Source organism: Tenrec ecaudatus, chromosome 4 (genome assembly GCF_050624435.1).
Source record: "Tenrec ecaudatus isolate mTenEca1 chromosome 4, mTenEca1.hap1, whole genome shotgun sequence".
Classification (NCBI taxonomy): Eukaryota; Metazoa; Chordata; class Mammalia; order Afrosoricida; family Tenrecidae; genus Tenrec; species Tenrec ecaudatus.
Genome location: NC_134533.1, coordinates 154,485,600 through 154,505,433, shown reverse-complemented (window position 1 = coordinate 154,505,433; position 19,834 = coordinate 154,485,600). Strand labels below are relative to the sequence as shown.

The following is a 19,834-nucleotide window of genomic DNA, read 5'->3' as shown; positions in this document are numbered from 1 at the left end:
AGAAACAGGACGAGGAAGGCAGTCAGTGCAGGGTGCAGGGAGGAGCTGTGGAGAAGTCGGAGAGCCAGAAGCTTCCTGGAGCCATTGGAGACCAGGGGAAACAGACTCACAAGAGGGCGGATGTTCAGGGGTGCTAATGCTGCAGCCTGGTTCCGTGCTTCAACACTGAGGCAAGAAGGTGGGATTTGGCACCTGATGGATGGTTTCCGGAGTGGTTGCAGAAGTGAGCCAGGAGTCGAACTCAGGCTGCTGCACCGTCAGAAGGACTGGGCAATGGACAGAGGTTAGCAGAGCACATGTCCTCTGACTCTGAAGTGGAAGAACATCCCAGGGTGGAGGGAAAGGGCATGCGTGCACGTGTGTGTGTGTGTGTGTGTGTGTGTGTGCGTCTCCCTGGGAAATGTGTGAGTGCTGGGTGCAGGCTTACCAATCCAGAGTAAAGTTAGGAGAAAAGGGTGAATATGGCCATTGTTGAGAACCTGGTCTGTGTCGTGCTCAGTACTAAAGTCAAACTCAAGTGCATGGCCTCAAGTCACCTCTGGCTCTTGAGGAACCCTGGAGGAGGTGTGCCGATGGAAACCCTGTAGGGGGGCAGACAGTCCCATCTTTGTCCTGGAGAGTGAGGGGCTGGTGGGTTTGAACTGCTGACACGGTGGTTTGTCATCCGTCCAGGGCTTACCTGACAGCGCCACCAGGGCACTGAAAAAGAAAGACATGATCTTGCCGAGGGGAAATGGAGTTGGGGCGTGCCATAAAAGGCAGTAAAACTTCATTTTATTGCCTGGATAAACATAACCGAAGCATCCGGCACAGAGGCTCAGCTTGGCATCTAGGAGGCCCCTAATACTGCAATTAATTAGTCCCAGGACAGCGAAGCCCATGATCACATTCCACAGTGAAATGTGGATCCCTGGTTGTGCCTGATCATGACTCCCTCAAGTGCTCAATCGTCTGCGAATCCTATACCCTTTTAGGACTGTGCCCTCGAACACGCAGTGACCTCCATCATCTTGTCATGAGTGTGCAGAGGGGGGCCATTCCCTGGCAAACCCAGGGAAATAAACCTTGAGCTCGGAAACATCTCTTTCTAGAATTTGGCCTGACAAGGGTACTCACTGGGTCGTTGGGAAACAGCAATGACTGGGTGAGAGAAGACTCCTCAGTCTGCTACAAGATGTGCACTGAATGATGATTGGGGTTTTGTGTCCTTTAAGCCGTCCCCGCTGAAACTTGTGACCCACTTCATCTTACACTCTGCTGCCGTAGTGCTTGGGTTAAATGAAAATGTATTTCTAGTGCATATCTTAACGTTGATTACGCCTGCGGAGCTGCTGGAATGAGGCACGTGCGCTAGGTCTCCCGTTTAGAAGCTTCCAGGGGGAGTCGTGTTTTGAGAGTTTAAAATATGCTGGCCTGTAGCCGTGGCTATTAAGTTAATATGTTTTCTGTAGATATGCAGCACTTTCTTTAAAAGTAGGTGACTTCATGAGTATCCTTAGGCACAAATGAAACTGGCTTTTCTAACCACAGCCCCCAACTTACATGGGGCACTGCGCTATTTCCGAAAAAGGAAATCAGCCTTTATCTTGGACAATCGAAGCTTCGCGCTCAAAGACAAAGCTTATTCCCCAAATGCTTTAATGGCTTACTTGGTTTAAAACTCAAATTACGGAGCAAAATGTGCCTTTAGGATCTTCAGACCTAAGATAGCCCAGCTGACAAGCTGCCGTCTGTGATGGAGAAGTATGTGCGCTCGGGAGCGGCTTGACTGAGGGCCTGACCATGGCGAAGAATCCAGCCTTCGCAACGAAAGAACACCTTTCTGAAAATGTAAGGCTCTTTCCATGGCCTCTTAATTTCCTGCTCTGTGGTGCACACCGCTTTTAAAACGTTTCCTTAAACGCGGGACTTTATGAGACAGATGCATTGCATGTTGGTTGTTGTTTCCATCTATTCACCCATCACCCCAAATCCATCTCTGTGCATCTTTCGGTCTAGCTCTCCACTCATCCTGTCTCAGTTTGACTGTATCCAACACGGGAGCCTTGTCATTACATTGACTTTACCGCCTTACCTGACACGCTGTACTCGCGGAGGCTGGTCCTCTGGAGCTTCGACACATTTGATCTTCCTACCTGGGCCTTGGCATTTTGGTAAGGAGGTGATACAATATTTTAAAAGTTCTGCTGAGTACATGTATTTGCCTGTATCCATTTGTATCAAAAATAAGTTTATGCTATTTATTTTATATTTGGAATCTCTCTTTTCATTTTAAAAAAATTAGTTTAAAAAGTCATTTTATGGGGGCTCGTACAACTCATCACAATCCACACATCAATTGAATCAGACATGTCTGTACATCTGTTGCCCTTATTCTCTTCTAGACATTTACTTTCCATTGAACCCTCGGTACCAGCTCTTTTTTTCCTCCCTCCCCACTGCCCCCCATCTTTTCATTTTTGAGAAGTATATATATATATATTTTGCCATGGAGGCCCGGAGTGGTGTGGATGATTGAATGCTCAATGACTGACTGCAGGTTTGGTGGTCTGAGTCTGCCCAGAGTGGCTGTGGAAGAAAGCCCTGGAGCTCTGCTTCTGAGAGGACACAGCCATTGGAAAGAAACCTTGCGGAGCGCTCCCACTCAGACTCACTGGGGTGGCCATGACTCAGAACTGGCTTGACAGCAACTGCTTTTGAGTCACCTGGAACTTTTCCATATCCGGCCCCTGGGGTCTCTGTCAGGCCTGTGGAGACAAGTGAGGAAGCCCCAGGGGGCTGTCTTAGATTATGTCTAAGCTCCCTCTTTCTAGCATTTGGGTGATTTGGGTCTGTGCTGTCCACCTCCTCTCTAGGTGTCCCCATTTCTATACTCCCGAATGTGTCTTTTCCAGAATGTTGTGTTTAAATACTCGAGGACAGCTAAGGACTGCCTAGGAGTTGGGTGTGGGGTTTCGTCTGACAGAGGAGGCATTGGTCACGTTTCAGTGTGACATGGCTGAGTAGAAAATGAATCACAAGAAACTCTCATTGACTCCTGGCTCAAAACCAGGCTGTTGAAAGCAGGCACTTGGGATCAGAGATGCCTCTGGTGACAGAAGTGCCAAGAACTCATTGGGGGGTTGGTGCATACATCCTGGAATCAAATTGTCTGCTTCATCACCTGACACTACCACTTAATGACGGTGGGATCTTAACTGAGTTACGTACTTCGCTAATCCCTGTCTCAGTTTCCTCATCTTTCACGCAGGAGCAACACTAACACTTGCCTCCAAGGGTTTCTGGGAGTATTCAATCAGATGGCTGACGGAAAGGCGCTAGCACAGGACCTGATCCATAGCGAAGACTCGGTGAATGGTGGTTATGACAATCTCATAACGATCATTGCTCTTTGAGCACTCGATCCACCAAGTCCCTTTCCCAGCGTAGCTTCTCACTACATATTTGCCGTATGAATATGTGAACGAATGAACAAACGACATACAAATCCTTAAGAATTACATTGCACCTAGGAACTGAGACAGGTGTTCCAAATCTTTCAAACATTATTTCTAAGGGGAGCTTTGCATTTCCAATGGGCTTTAAAACAGAGGAACTTTTTCTCAGCACCCCAACCCTTCACCCCCATGCCATGCTTCTCCCTGCCCCTGCTGCTGCCGCCCTGGCATAGCCCTGCACAGCCGTTCATGATTCTTCACGAGAGCCCCGGGAAAGGCTTGCATTGGCCTTAGTTCACTTGGGCCAAATGAAGGTGGCCAGCTCAATCTCTGCAGCCTCAAACAAGGAGGGATTCTATTTCTGGGATTATGCACAAGGCCCACATATTAGCTGAGTGATCCCATATTGCTACTTGAAACGTTTCCTTTAATGGTGAAGGTCACCATGCTGCTGAGCCTCGGTAAGGAAGAGCGGGAGACCAAGAAATCAGAAACCAGAAATGGTCATGGTGACTATTAAAAAATAATAATAAAACTATGTGATGTAATTAATATCTCTTCAGGATCCATGAGTCTAAATTGACTTGATGACAGTTAGCCAATAGCTATATGTATATTGTATGGCGATGTGACCCTAGCATGTCACGCATGTTCCATTGGCAAGGAAGTGAGTCTCCTGGCTCGCTGTAGTACAGGGGGTTGATCCTGGGAAATACAGTCACAGGGTAGCCACATCCCAGCGACAACTTTGTACTAAGGACCAAGGCCTAATCAAGCCAGTTGCCCTCAAGCTGATTCTCACGATGAACCTATACGTGGTTTCAGAGGCTGTCAGTCTTTACGGGAGTAGGTAGCCTTGTCTTTCACTTGCAGAGCAAGACTGGTGGGTTTGAACCACCAACCTTGCAGTTAGCTGACCAACACTTACCATACATCACAACCAGGGCTAAGGAAACCCAAAAAACAAACTCACTGCCGGGCCGTCAATTCTGACTCATGGCCATCCTGTAAGGTCAGGGTAGACCTGCTCTGGGGGTTTCTGAGACCGTAACTCTACGTGAGTAGAAAGTCTCACCTTTCTCCTTTGGAGCCTCCGGCTGGTGGTTTCAAAACACTGACCTCATATCTCTTATCTGTATCTGTGCACATGCTCCAGTCTAGCCCACAGGGAAAGGCAGCACTGGGGTTATGATAGGTGGGGGTGAAAAAGCCTCACGGAGCCAGAGGAATAGTGTGTGTTTCATCAGTGCTATACTGCACCCTGGTTGACTCATCCCTTCCTTGTGACCCTTCTGTGAGGGGATGTCCCATTGTCTACAGATGGATTTGTGGTCTGTGCAGCAGTCAGAAAGTCCAGGTGTATGGCCAGAGTTTGGGCTATCTCCGAGATGCTCACAGTTACTGTGGTAGGTACATAATTTCATGACAACTTGAAGATATATAAAGGTGTAGGGGTGGAGTCTAGCCTGTCAATCAGGTCACAACCTGATGGCGCCTCCTGGTAGGCGTGGCCTTCTCATCAGGAGGGTCCTGGGAACCTCTCTCTCTCTGCCCTCACCTTCCTGCTGGTGAGCCAATCTGAGATTTGCCACAACCATGGAGGTGTGTCTACCACCCTTGGGTCCACAGACTTTTCACCCACTGACTTGTGATCTTCCTGCACTCTGCATCATTGCATGGGATGGTGTGAGGCTGAAGAGGGACTTATGGACTAGTATCAGACTTATGGACTTGATCTGGACTGGGCTGGGATGTTTACTTGACATAAAATGACTTCTTGATACAGAGCTCTCTCTGACACATATATGAGTGTCACTAGATTTGCTTCTTTAGTCAACCTGGTCTAACACAGTTACCATCACCAAAAACCTTCTCTGTCATAAGGCAAATGAGACAAACACAAACCCAAGCATTTAAAAAAATGAATCTCTTAAGTTTGGGGGCAGTATCATTAGATGGTCTGTTCTTTGTTCTTTCCCTTCTTGCTGTGAATTGGTGCAACTTCTGGCATTTGGGAATACTTGTAGATAATGTTGTTGTTATGAGATGCTGTCACCTAGCTTCCAACTCACAGCGCCCCCACGTACAACAGAACAAACACTGCCGACTGCCCTGTCCTCACAACTGTTATGCTTGAGTGCATTGTTGGAGGCACTGTGTCGATGCATCTTGTTGAGGGCCTTCCTTTACTTTCACTACCCCTCTACCAAGCAAGGTGTCCGTCTCTGGGGACTGGCCTGTCCTGACAACATGTCCAAAGTACACGAAAGGAAGAAGTCCTATCAGCTTTGCCTCTAAGGCGCATTCAGCTGTACTTCTTCCAAGACAGATTTGTTTGTTCTTTCGGTAGTTCGTGGTACTTTCAACATTCTTCGCCAGCATCATACTCCAAATGTATCGATTCTTTGTCAGTCTTCTTTATTCAGAGTTCAACTTACACATGCCTAAGAGGCCACTGAAAATCTCCTGGCTTAGGTCAGATGCAGCTGAGTCCTCAAGGTAACTGCCTTGCTTGTCAACACTTTAAAGAGGTCTTATCTTGTGCAGTAGATTCACCTAGTGCAATGCACTGCTTGATCTCTTGACTGCTCCTTCCAGGAGCATTGATTGTAGATCCAAGTAAGGCAAAATGTTTGACTTTAATATTTTCTCCACTGATCATGATGTCACTTACTATTGTTCACGTTGTGAGGATTTTGGTTTTCTTTCTTTAGCACACTAAAGGGTGCAATCCATGATCTACATCAGCAAGTGCTTCGAGTCCTCTTCACTTTCAGCAAGCAAGATTGTGTCATCTGCATACCACAGGTTGTCAATCAGTTTCCTCCAATCCTGATGGTACATTCTTCTTTATATAATACAGTTTCTTGAATTATTCGTTTAAGATACATTTTGAATAAGTATGGTGTGAGGATGCAACCCTGATGCAAACCTGTCCTGACTTTAAGCCATTCAGTATTTGCCTGCTCTGTTCGCACATCTGCCTTTTGACCCTTTGTACAACATGGGATCAATAGGATGTTACTCCCTGTGTGCTCAACAAGCTGTTCAGTAGATAATAGAAGGATTTGTATTTCAAAACTACTCCTTCTGGTACCTGTGTAGATGGAAGAGATGGAAAAAGATTGAATTTCACCAAAACTCACTGGTTTGGAGTCAATTCTGATTCACAGTGAGCCTGTAGGGAAGAGTAGAAGTGTCCCGTCCGGTTTCTGAGACATTAAGTCTCTACATGAGCAGACAGCTTCATCTTTCTCCCACTAAGGGGCAGGTGCTTTTGAGTCGTGGCCTATCCCGCCAACAGTCCCAGCAGTGCTGACAGGACTAGCTACCTGAAAGTCTGCTCTGACTCATGGTGAGCCCCCAACCCCCTCCACTGTAACAAAATGCTCTCAGGTCCTGTGTGAGCCCCTGATGGTGGCTTGCACAGTTGTGATCCCTCAGCTTTTCACTGGCTAATTTTGGGAAGTAAATTGCTAGGACTTTCTTCCTAGTCTGCTTTAGTTTGGAATCTTCCCTGAGACATTCAGGCTAGTTAGAATAGGCAGCCTTCAATGACCTACGGTGGGGTTTCAATGTAAGGTAGATTGGCCAGAAGGGAAACTGAGTCCCCCACATGGCAATTACAAAGTACTGAAGACCACACCACTAGGAGGGCTTAATTGGAGTAAAAATAAAAATATAGTAGTAATTGGTAAGCGTGACGCATGGTACTCTTTTCCTCAACAGGGAGATCGGGCTGCTGCATTTTCAAAAAATAGCCAATTGATTTTGGTGAAGCAATGCGGCTCTGGTAACCAGAACACTGGCCTCCCTGTTCAGATTCTTCACTTGCAAAAAAGGGGAAAAAATGTGCATGCCACTGGATTGGGGGAGTGTTCAATTTGTGAATATTATAAAGAAGGGACTCAACATGCATTCCCAATCATTATCTTGCGTCCGATCCATTCAGTGCTGGGTACACATAAAGAAGACTAAACATCATTCTCGCTACTCTCTGGAGACTTGGAAACTTCATCCTTAGGTGTGAGGTGATCTGCCAATAAAACGATGTTCATGAAAACCAAACAACAAAAGACATTCCCAAACTACAAGTCCCTTCTTTCTTGGTCGACCGAGACGCATCGCGTGGCGGAACAAGCGCCCGGAAGCCTGTGCCGCTCGCCCAATCACGTCAGGAGAGCGTCGTCCTAGCGCCACATCGGCCAATCCCGAGCCAGCCTTGCCGGCGCCGGGCGGGTCCTGCCGCTGCGCGGAGCGCTGACGCGTCGTTAGCGGATACGGCGGCGTCGGGGGCGGGGCCAGGCTGGCAGCCGGCTCCCCGCCCCGCCGGCCCTCCGCGTCCTCCGCTCCCGCGCCGCCATGGCTCCCAAGGGCGCCTCCAAGCAGCCGTCCGAGGAGGATCTGCTCCTGCAGGATTTCAGCCGAAACCTGTCGGCGAAGTCGTCCGCGCTTTTCTTCGGGAACGCCTTCATCGTGTCGGCCATCCCCATCTGTGAGCGCCGGGCCCGGGCGGCCGGTTGGGTGGCTGGGTGGGGACGTGGCAGGGCCGGCGGGCGCGCGGGGCGAGCGCCCCGGAGCTTGGAGCCGGTGCCCGGGCCCTGCCTCCGCGGCCGGCTCGGGGCGCGGGAGCGCATGCGGCCGCAGCGGGCGTCCGTGATGGAGAGGGGGTCGCGGGGGCCGGGCCGGGGGCCTTTGCAGAGTATGCACGCCCTCTGGCTCCACGCCTGTGAGTTTTGACTCACCGGCCTGGGATGGCCGTGCGGAACCTATTAAACAAGCGTCAGGGTGATGCCCACACGCGTGTCGTCTGATGTCTGCTTTTCGTTTTTCCTACCCGACTGTTTGCCTGTTACGAAACCTCCCAACTTACATCAATATTTTGGAGGAACTGGTGAAGTTGGGACACTGATGGTCCCATGCTAACTGGCCTTAGCGACGCTTGACTTTTAACTAATTTGGAGGGAGGGGGGAGGTCGAGCCATTGTCGAGGATCATTGATTCATAGTATTCAATCGTTTTTATCTTTTCACAGTTCTGGAATGCCCACGTGAAGGGGAAAAGAGGTTAGCAAACCTGGTTGGCCAAGCTCGTTCAGAGCTCAGGGCTCTGATTTTAAATGTCAGCCACAGTGGGTTTTAATGCTTGGAGCCCCTGAATTCCAGTCTGATGTATACCCGCACATTACTACGCCGATTTGGGCAGTGGAACCCAAGGGTGTTTTCAATATATCCTTTCCCAGGGGTGTTTTCGTTGTCCGCCTTGCCAAACGCTGCTGCCCTTTGGCTTGAGGGAGTTCTGCAGCTTGCCTTGTGGCCGTCAGTCCACGTCAGCATGCTAACTTTGGTTAGGGACTGCATGTGGCATTTTGGAATGGCTTGTATTTAATAGAATACTCAGAAATTTGAAGTCAGAATTGTGATTTTTGTAGTTCCAGAATTTTCATGGTAGAAGAATCAGCAAGAAGTCTCATCTGGACCAGGAATAAAAAAGTTACTTTTCCTCAAGTGTGGAAGTTTCACACTGTTATGTTTTTTTGTCTTTGTTTAATGGATAGGTCACTTCTGATGATCTTCAGACATTGCATCCGATTCCCAACCCTGATTGTATTTAACCAGACTCCCCCCCACTTTCCCCTCAGGGTGGCTGCTGGTGGTTTTGAACTTTTGACCTTGTGGTTAGCCCAACTCATAACCCACACCAGGCTTAGAAATAATTAACTCAGGAGGTTTTCATAATGGGATGGTAATATTCTGTTCTTTTTTTGTCTTAATTCAGGGCTGTACTGGCGGATATGGCATATGGACCTTATCCAGTCTGCTGTTCTATATAGTGTGATGACCCTCGTGAGCACTTATCTGGTAGCCTTTGCGTACAAGAATGTAAAATTTGTTCTCAAGCACAAGTAAGTATATTTCTTACGTGAGAGTGTGTGATCATATAGTTCATTTTCTTGTAGTAAGATGTCTTTAAGATCGTGTGTATTGATAGCACTAAATAGCGTTTGAGAAAGATGTGTGTATATTTGTGAGAGAGACGTTCATGCTGGTAAAGCATGGCAGGTGAATGAGGCACAGGTGATGGATGATCCCGCTACCGTGGCTGTGGAAGCCTGTTTTGAGTATAGAGCTAGCATGGCCTAAAGCAAGGACAGAAAAACCCACCAAATCAATGAATGAATATTTTGAAATCCAGATGGAATTCTGTCTGGAAAGAATTGTTCTGCGCGCTCTAAAGTCCAGTCCTGAGGGAAAATGAGAAATATTATCTCAGCATGCCCATCCTCAGGGGAAAGAAAGCACACTGCCATCCCGTCACTGCTGACTCGGCCTGAAACGAAATCGTTTTGGGAGAAGATGGCTTCACCTTTCTCCTAAGGAATGGATGCTGGGTTTGACCCACTGACCTTGTAGTTAGCCATCCCTGCAGCACCACCAGGGTTCCAGTGTCTCCATGGGAAGCCAAAACCAATCTAAACCCACAGCCATCAAATTCATTCAGGGTAGGTAGAGCTGCGCCTTAGCAAACAGCCTGATCGTTCTTCTGAGGACTGTGGGGAACAGCTCAATGTGGAAGCACTGTGCCACCAGGGCAGGACTCCTCGCCTCCCGGGAACCAGCAAAGCAAGCTCACTGCCTTGGGGTCGATGCTGACTCATACTGACCCCACGTAGCTTTCTCCTGTGGAGCGGCTAGCAGCCCAGTGTGTAGCCCACTACGCCACTGTTAGATAGATAAAGGGGTCCTTTGAAATTACTTTAATGTAATTTTTTCCCCTGACACTTGATTCAAGGACAGACTTCTAAATCCATGAAGAGGGACCCTGCCAGGGGAAGCCAGCCCTTAACACATCATTACGGGTCCGGTAGGCGCAATTGTACAGCGATAATAAGTAAAGATTATAGTAAAGTTATAGAGCATGAGAGATATTGAAATAAATGGAGTCAGACACATTTCACGGTAGCATGCTCGCCTCAGCCCCGCTTGGTGGTCCACGTGGAGGGAGAGAGAGAGTTTAATGCTAGTCCAGGCTCTTTATATCCTCTGGTGACATGCAAGCCCCCTAATTACAGGTGAAGACCTACATCACAGGAAGGGGTTGTGCTGTAGATAATACAGTAATGGGAGGGGGTGATCTAGGGGTATCCACGTAATAGGAAGAGGAGGGTTTGGGGGTACACAGGCAAGATGGGCGGATCCTAGATACAGGATGGCAGCCTAACCTTGGATGCCACAGGTCAGTTTGGCCTGTTCCCTGGCTCGGCTAATAGAGACCCTCATCAGTGGGGTGTGAACTCCACCTACAGGAACCAAGCTAATGGTCGCAGGCCCCACCCCTGTGGTGTGGGGAGACAGCAGTCTGCAGGGACTGCCTTCAGGGAAGATGCCTGTGAGCATCTGGCCTCCCCCCACAGTAGCAGGACCGTTCTCGGGTTCTCAGTGTGACCTTCTAAGTGTGCTTCTTTCTTTGAAAGTCCTGTCGTACAGCAGACTGGAATTCTGCTGAGACCCAAAGTGCCCGCTGGCTTTGTGTGTGCGTACAAGCTCTTGCCATTTCCCTGGTTTCTGCCGTGCCTGGAAGACTGTCCAGGGAGAGCCGGAGCACGCCCTGTCTCGCCGCGCATGAAGGCACGGCCCTGCCCTATGCCAGCCCTGTGACGGGCAGCTGTTGCCTCGGTGTATGCGACGAAGGGCATGCCGCACTCACCTTTTCCCAGTCATCCTCTTCGGGTCAGTCCTTTACGTAATGACTCGTCAAGCCTCATGTCTGATCCATCAAAGTCAAGTTCTTGAAGGCCCCGGGATAGCAGCGCGCAGGTCATTTACTCACCTGTAAGGCTTAGACCTTGGCTCTTATGACTCACTTTCATGACATCCTTCGGACACGGCCCTCACCCCGTGGAAACCCATGGCCTTTCTTGGTGTATGGGTGTTAGTTGGAGCCCTAGGATCGTTCCCAGAGACTCCCGGCTTGGATTCTTTCATTGCCTTGTACCTTTGTTAGGCTCTTGCTGGTGATGAGTAGAAACTGAGCTGATCTCGGCTAGCTGATTTCTGCTGTCTTCATGGGAAGCAAACCCAGTCAAAACCCCCTGCCCTCGAGTTGATCATGACCCATAGGACAGTGTAGAATTTCTCCTTTGGATCTCCGAAACAGAATCTTAGGGACCACACAAGCTCTCGCTGTCATTCTGCACACTGGGCGCTGACTTGTGGGACGGCACTTTGGTAGGCCATGGAGCGGTCACCGTAACCTTTCTTACCTTTCCCCGCAGCAGCCCCTCCGTCGTCAGCTGCTTTCCCAGGACCCAGCTCATGGTGGCCTCTGCTGAGCTTTCTTGGGAGACCTGGCCATCTGTGCTTTGGGAATCCCTGAGGAGGCCCAGGAGACTTGAATCTGTGGAGCAGATCATTGCACAACTCCAGCCCAGATGAGTCATCTCTTTGAAATCAAACTTGAGTACTTTTCCTCATTTCTCCGTTAGGCTTCTTGAGGGCAGCAGCCGTGTCATATTAAATCCCTTACGGCAGTCAGCGTTACACTGAGCTCACTGGCTTACTGACCTAATAGGCTGCCACAGACTCAGTCCGTTTTGGTTTGACATGAAATACAGCCATTGACATAGAAGCTCCTGCATATTTGCAAAATGACTCGGTGTCAGACACACTGGGACGTGTGTGAGGGTCCGTGCTGGGAGGAGAGGGAAGCAGATGGCTTCAGCTGGCGGCCTGTGCTTCTGAGCAGCTCTGCTGCTGCCTGGATGGCTTTGGGCTGACAGCTTACCCGTCCAGGTTGTAGATTCCCGAGCATTATGAGATGCTATTGGTACTTTGTAGATAAAAAAGAACGGGAATAGAATGTCCAGTCTTCGGAGGAGCTGCTGGTGGTTTCGAACTGCTGGCTGTAGCAGATCGCAGTCCATTGTGTAACCCCTGCACCACCTCGTATGGCATGTTAAGCCTGGCACCTAGTAGATGTTGTGTGCAGGTTGAAGAGGGTAAGGGGATCAGAGAGGGCCTTCAGGAATGTTTTTTGAAAGAGCATGACTTAAAAACAAAAAAGAAAGCACGACTTTAAACTTTATTTTTTGCCAAGTTACTTTTATTTTAAGTAATGAAATAGTATTTTTGTTCCCTTACTCTGGAGGGTCCTGACATACTGATATAAAAACAATAGTCAAAGGAGAAAACCATAGCCAGATGGCTTGTCCACTTGGTTAAGGGCGAGAGCGCTGGGGTGATCTGTCTTGTTTAAACTATTTATCACAGACTGAGGTTTATAAGAGCCACCCAGAGACAGAGGCATGTATGCTGCTGGCGAAAAATGTTGAAAGTAGACTGCCAAAAGAGCAAACAATCTGCCCTAGAAGAAGTAGACAGCCAGAATGCTCCTTAGAGGCAAGCATGTCATGTCATGTCCTTTGGACCTGTTGTCTGGAGAGACCGTTCCTGGACAAGAACATCATGTTTGGTAAACTAGAGGGACGGTGAAATGAGGAAGGCCCTGGAGTTGGATTGACACGGTGGCACACTGAGCTTGTAACGCTGTGAGCATGGCACAGGACCATGTGGTGTGACATTCCGGTGTGTACACGGTTGCTTTTTGATTGCACTGAACCGGACACCAAAGCCAACTTGGCACCAACCCCTGTCACTGAGTCAGTGCTGACTTGTTTGGCCCCTGGAGGAGAGAGTAGGCTTGCTGGTTAGTGTTTTTAAGACTAAATCTCTAGGGGAGCAGACAGCTTCATGCTTTTCCTTCTGGGTTAGCAGTGAAGCCCTTAACCCACTGCACCACCAGGGCTCCTTAATAAATCTGGGGGTGGGGGGAGCTCCGTTGGGAGATGGATATAGAATTAGAGACGTACAAGAAAAGTTATATCAGTGTCTGCTCCGTTCCCTTTTTCAGGAGGATTGGTCATGCGGACATAGGTTGACCAGTTGTCCTGAGTAAGCAGAGCGCTAGCCAGCTCTTGGAGACAGTTTATTCTGGGGTCATGACACCCTGACAGTTGAGGGTGTGTGTCTGGCGGGGTGGGGTGGGGGGGATGTATGAGTCAGTCACTCATTGCCATCAAGTATCTTCCAGCGTACTACAGTCCTATAAATGCTTGCCGATGATTACTTGTTTCTTCTCAGCTTAGAAAAGTTTCTGCTCCTGTTCCCATTTGTTTCTATTGTAGAGAAAAAATGGTCTCAAGTTAAGTTCAACAAACACTACTTGGTCTCCTTGAAAGTCTGAGAGATGAGAGTCCTTGCTCTTCAGATCCCAGTGAATCAGGAATGTCTCACATTGCTTTATTCCCCTTAATAGGTCTCTCCCCCTCCCCCCCATAGCTTAAGAACTGGTTTCCTTTTTGCTTTAAAGTTTTTCTTTTCTGCACTTCTCAGTTTGTATGGGACAATCTGTAGCAAAGTTTACAAGTTACTGTAATAATTGTTCCCAAAATGCACTATTTTCACCTGTAGATTTTTGGATGAGCATACTTTTTATTATTTTAAAGAATCTGATGCCGGCACTGAAGATTCTGCTCTGGTTTCCTGGGACTTGCACGGTTCCAAACTACTCTGATCCCAGCTTTGTGGGTTTGTTGAACTAATAGCCCTATTCACGGCCTTGACTTTCTAATGTGTCTCCTGTGGGCTGATGTTAAAAGCATCACTTTAAGGGCGTGCAGCTGTTAGCTTCTCTCTTGTTTATTGAACCGGATTGCCCTGCTAGGCACCGGAATTGAAACCCGGAATCGTTTGCTAACACCTTGTGGAATCTGTTGAGCAGTTACATTGTAGGTGTAGGCAGTGGAGGGCTGTGGTTCGCACTGACCTTGTTCTAGAGCACTTGACTACACACCTGACCTTGGGGGAATTCCCCTCTCTCCAACAGAAACCCCAACACCTAACGAACAAACCACATCTTGGAAGCTTCCTGCATGCCTTCTCTCTGGGCTGGTCCAGTGTAATAAACTGGGGGCTCTCTGCCCAGCCTCCTTTTTTGAAGTGGATGGTGCACAGTTGCCAGGACAGAGTCAGGGGACAGAATGTTTTGGGAGAGGGTGCAAACAGCCTTCCGTTCTTTCCCTTCCAGAGTGGCACAGAAGAGGGAGGACGCCGTTTCCAAAGAGGTGACTCGGAAGCTTTCTGAGGCAGACAACAGGAAGATGTCCCGGAAGGAGAAAGATGAAAGGTTGGCTTCCTTCCTCAAAGTGTTTGTGGTGATCAAAAAAGAAAAGAAAAAACAACCATAACACCGAGGCTGGGAGGGTGTCTTACTGTAGAGAAACGTAAGTAAACTCGCAGGCTGTAGATCTGGGAATTGTCTAAGGTAAGCATCTGCTGTAGAAGTCATAGTAAAGGAGATAAAAATAACTACAAGTTCCTGAGTATTTAGTACTTCCAGTACTTGTCTTTGAGCCATACAGCTTACTTCCGTGTTTCTCCTCACAGTCTGTGAGGTAGGTATTCTTCTCCAGGGACTGAGGTGTAGAAACTTGCCCAAGGCCAGCAGAGCCCGCCCCGTTAGGGATGCAGCCAGTTGAGAGCTCTGAGCTGTCTCATCAAAACCCTGCTGCAGACGGCTCTGGGGCATGACAAGAAAGGAAGGCAGATGGGTGTGTAACACTCAACCAGAAGGACAGGTAGTAACCTTATTTAAGGAACCCCTTTGCATTGGGTCTCTGAGTGTCTTCTCCTATTAAACCCTTCTTGGGGTGGTGGTGGTGGTGATTAGGTCCCATCGAGTAGTTCAGACTCAGTGACTGCGCAGCGGAGCGATGAACTACCTGGCCCGGTGCCTTCCTCACAGTTGCCCCTTTTCCAGAGCCCATTGTTGCAGCCATGGTGTCGATCTTACTTGTCAAGAGTCTCCCTCTTTCGGCAGCCCCTCTACAAGGCATGATGCCCTTCTCCAGAGACGACTTGGCCAAAGTGCGCGAGCCAAAGTCTCCCATCCTCGCCTTGAAGGGGCACTTTGGCCGTCCTTGTTCCAGGACAGATTTGTGTGTGCCTTTGGCAGGCTGTGGTACCTTCAGTGTTTCATCTGCCTTCCCGCCAGACCCAGCTCCTGACTCCTTTTTGAAACTGATTGTACATTTCGCAGAAAGCATTACATAGTTGGTAATATACTTAATGTTACACCCCTCCTGTGCAGATAAGGAGATCAGAGGATCATTAAGTTGATGATAGGTGTAGAATCAAGGGAATGTGGTGGCATACGAAGGGGTACCCCCCCCCAAAATCGGAATTTTTCCCCCAAAGCTACGTATTTACATTTTTTTACAAAACAACTTTATCACCTTCAAGGTATTAATTTGACACTTAATACATTCGTCAAATCTGCGATTCCATTCTTGGAAACATTTTTCAAACTCATCTGTTAAATGGCTGACAGCACCTCCCACTTCACCTCTTTGCTGCCCTTTCATGTCCCTCTTCATTAGCAGAAACAAAAAGACACATGGAATGAGGTCAGGTGAGTGAGGTGCGCGGGCAGGAGAGCCATGCTGGATTTTTGCCCAAGACTGGTGCGCTGAGATGGCCACATTAGCAGGTGCATTGTCATGGTCACAAAGCTAATTTGCCACAAATTAGGTAATTTTTTGTCACATACTGTTACGTACTCTCTTCAGAACCTCTACATAGAAAGCTTGATTAACAGTCTGACCTGGTGGAACCAACTCTGAATGCACAATCCCCCTCACATGAAAAGAACAAATGAGCGTCGGTGTTTTGGGGGGGTACCCCTTGGAATATAATGAGGATAAACAAAACCCAACCTCCGTGCCATCGAGTCAGCACCAACTCTTGGCAAGCCTACGGGACAAGGTGGTTTCCAAGACTAGCTCTTGACTAGAGGTGCCTCGTCTTCTCTTGAAGAGCGGCTGATGGTTTTACACTGCTGAACTTGTGATCTGCAGCCCAAAGTGTAGCCATTGCACTCCCGGGTCCTCTGCTGAGGATCAGGTGGGAGTCATCCTTTCGGTCCCTTGTAGGCAAACTTACTGACTCAATGGAACTTTAGCCAGTGGATTGTGCCCTCTATAGCTCTAGTGGTGTCCGTGGAAAGCAGGGGCATCCAACTCTACAGTGGGACAGAATATCTCGCGGTTGGAACTTTCAACCTCTTGTAATCACACACAAGTTATATATAGAGATCTTTCACCAAGTGATAAACAGAAAAGTTTCATGAAACTAATTACAGTATATGATACTCATGGTTTTTCTTTTTTTAAGTGTCTCAATCCACTCAATTGACTTTAAGCATTAGATCTTCTTAATTTCATTTTCCATTGATTTCACTAAGAGCACACTTTACTATTGTATTGTACCCTTTTAAAAACTGCTTTTCAAAGTTAATTAACCAAGGAGAACAAAGGCCCCTTAGCAGCCCCCACTGGCCTGTTTGAAGGGGCCACCGAAAAGGTTGGTTAAGTGCTAAAATATTATGAGAAAATACTGTTACAAACGGCTGCGAGACAGAAAGGGTGGATGGAGGTTCTTGTGTACCAGGAACCCCCACGGAAGGCAGGCCTGGTGGTGGAGCGCAGGCCCAAGTGACGCACGTGGTCAGGCTGCCTGCCTGGCAGCTGGTAAAAGTGTTTTCAAAGGTTGAGTTGAACGTTCCTCCTGCTGATAAAGTGGAACCTTTGTGAGTGAAGTGGGATGGCTCGGGGTGGGCTCAGGCAAGACCACCTGTGACTATGGGACCAGGGGTAGTTTGTGCTGTCGAGTGTGACTCTGGGGTAGAGCTAGTCAGCTGACAGCCAGAGCTCAGCCACGGGCTTTGCCCTGCGGCCGATGAGTGGGGGTGGGCTGGGCTGTACGGTTTTAGGTGAAGACCTAAAAGAAAGGCCTTGTTTTGCCTGCGGGGCACGGCCGGCCACATCATGCGCACTTCACCAGCCCTTCCGCCCTAGTGCTCGGTGACGCACTTGGCAACTCTCTTCTTCAGCATCAGTAAGAAAATACAGTGAACTGTACTTTCCAGGGGAAGCAAGCCGACTGTCCTAGCTGAACTTCATATTAAACCACATCCTCGGGGAATATTTATGGAAAAACTTGTCCGAGACGGTGACCTAGAGCCACTAACAGCTGCCTAGAAACTTGACTAACTTGGTGCTGTGCTTACAGAATCCTGTGGAAGAAGAATGAAGTTGCTGATTATGAAGCGACCACCTTTTCTATCTTCTATAACAACACGCTGTTCCTGTTCCTGCTCATCGTTGCCTCCTTCTTCATCCTGAAGAACTTCAACCCCACTGTGTATCCGCTGAGTGGCGGGGCTGGGGGTGTTAGCGGGAAGGAGAACCGCATAGCGTGTCAGCCCCTTAAGTCACACTCTGCTCAGGCCAGCTCTGGAGACCCAGAGCACGTGTTTGATGTGTGATGCATCCGTTTTAAGATTATGCTAAGTGACAAGTAGCATGCAGCAGTCGTAACGTCGTGCCATTACGTACTGAAGTAGCCCAAGTTAAAAGATGTAGCGGTGACCTTGGACCCAAAGCAAACCCACCTTTGATTGCTCCGGGCAAAAGCACAGGTCACCACTATCTGGGCTTCTGGGCAGAATGGGTATCCAGTGTAGTGAATGAAGTAGGTGTGTTTGTTTCACCATATCCCAGCAGTGTTTCAGACTGCTCTTAACTTGCACGTCTTGGGCACAAAATCAATCAATCTTTTCAGGGTAATTTACTAAGGGTGTTATCCAGGACCATGTAGCTAAATGGTAAATAATTTTAACAAAAGCTTGGAGACTCTGGGAATCGGGTTGGTTTGCCCCAAAAGGCAGACTCCTGAGGCCAGAGCAGCAGCAAGCTCAGAAGCTGCTGCCGCTTACATGGCAACAGCCACTGACAACTGAGGGGCGGAGGAGACTGTTCTCTGTACCTTGAGGGGAAAGAGAGGGACACGTCCCCCTCCCCCCGACACCCTGTGTCATGTGGTCCCTGCCAGGTTAAATGGAAAGCAGATGTGCTGTTTGTGATCATGTGCGCAGTGTTTCAGACTCCACTGTTGTCTCTGTAAGTTAGGACGTATTTCCTCTGGTCTTGTCTTGTAAATTACTTGGTGTGCAGACGGGGTGCTGGGCCCTGAGACTACTCGGCCCCTCTGAAGGGGGACTCGGGGGGCTGGGGGGGACTAAGTGCACGTTTCCAGCGAGGGTGTGCTCGCCTTCTGGTGAAGGAAGCCACCAGCTCCGGCTCTCACGTTGTCCTTAACATGAACCTCTGCAGGAACTACATCTTGTCCATCAGCGCTTCATCGGGACTCATCGCCCTGCTGTCCACTGGCTCCAAGTAGGCCCCCCAGGTCCCCCTGGCTTGCTCTCGATGGGTGGTCTACGGTGAATGGAGAAGCAGGCACAGGTGTTACCATGGCCTGGCCTGGGAGAGTTTGCAAAACCCAGCGAAATGTAACTCACTGTTTGTGTATTGACCCTTTTTGACAAATTGTTGACATTAAACGATTTGAAAGGATTTCTGGAGAGTCCCCCTTTTGTTGAACTGGCAGAGTGCTCGCTGCAATGTGCTGCAGGCACAGGAGGAGAAATGGCTTGCTGCCTGGACCTGTCTGTCAGAGGTCACAGTAACCTGGGCTGAGCCGGCTCTTATTTATAATGGCTGCAAGAAGTTAGTGACTGGTTCTTTGTGTTCCAAGCACATTACTATTTTTTTTGAACCACAAATCTCAGAATGAATCCCTGCCCCACGGGAGCTAACAGAAGCCTCATGTTTATAAGGCACCGAATTAGTGAGTTGAAAGGACTCACGGAAAGTTAGTGGAAAACAAGGCTTCTGCCCTGTGGGGGAAAGAGAAACTTCTGGAGAAGTTCTCCACATTCTTTCATGGGAAGAGAGGCAGCCAAGGTAATCACCGAAAAGTAGGGACCAGGCATAGGAGCACTGCTCTGCGGGGCTCGAGCACATACCGTCCCGCTGTCTGTCCAGCTCTGGTGGCCTGGGGAGGTCACCCTGACCTTGCCATGCTGGTTCCATGCCCGTGGTCCCCTGTCGCTGGTGGAATCTGAAGCGACCAACTTCTTTCCTAAACATTGGCGCGGAAAAGACCAAAGTGGTGTTTGTCATCCGAGTTCTCCAAAGTGGTGTTTGTCATCCGAGTTCTCCCGAGCGCTAAGAACTCTCCTGGGAATGATGGTGGCTTTCACCTTGTAGGCATGTCACAAGAGGACAGGTGACCCCTAAGCCCATGGGTTGTGAAGGAAATACTGATCCTGTCAGCCTGAGGGGGCCAGCAGAGAGCAGTCTGTTGCATTTTACCAGTGTGTATAGGTGTATCGTTTAACTTCCTGCGTGTGCCACGGTTTGGAAAAGCTTGAGAAACTCTTGAACTGAATATCAGTAGGTTATGGAGTCACAGGTAATAAATGAACCTGCTTCTTTA

At 48.8% G+C, this 19,834-nt stretch overlaps 1 protein-coding gene across 1 annotated transcript; it reads left to right on the top strand.

Annotated features, from left to right (window-relative positions):
- The first annotated feature begins 7,755 nt into the window (after positions 1-7,755).
- On the top strand, positions 7,756-18,909 carry SSR3 (signal sequence receptor subunit 3). Its single transcript, XM_075546957.1, has 5 exons — positions 7,756-7,932; positions 9,216-9,342; positions 14,523-14,621; positions 17,564-17,695; positions 18,667-18,909. Exons 1-5 carry the CDS (start codon positions 7,800-7,802, stop codon positions 18,731-18,733), a joined length of 558 nt encoding a protein of 185 aa, XP_075403072.1. The 5' UTR covers positions 7,756-7,799; the 3' UTR covers positions 18,734-18,909.
- Positions 18,910-19,834: the final 925 nt, after the last annotated feature.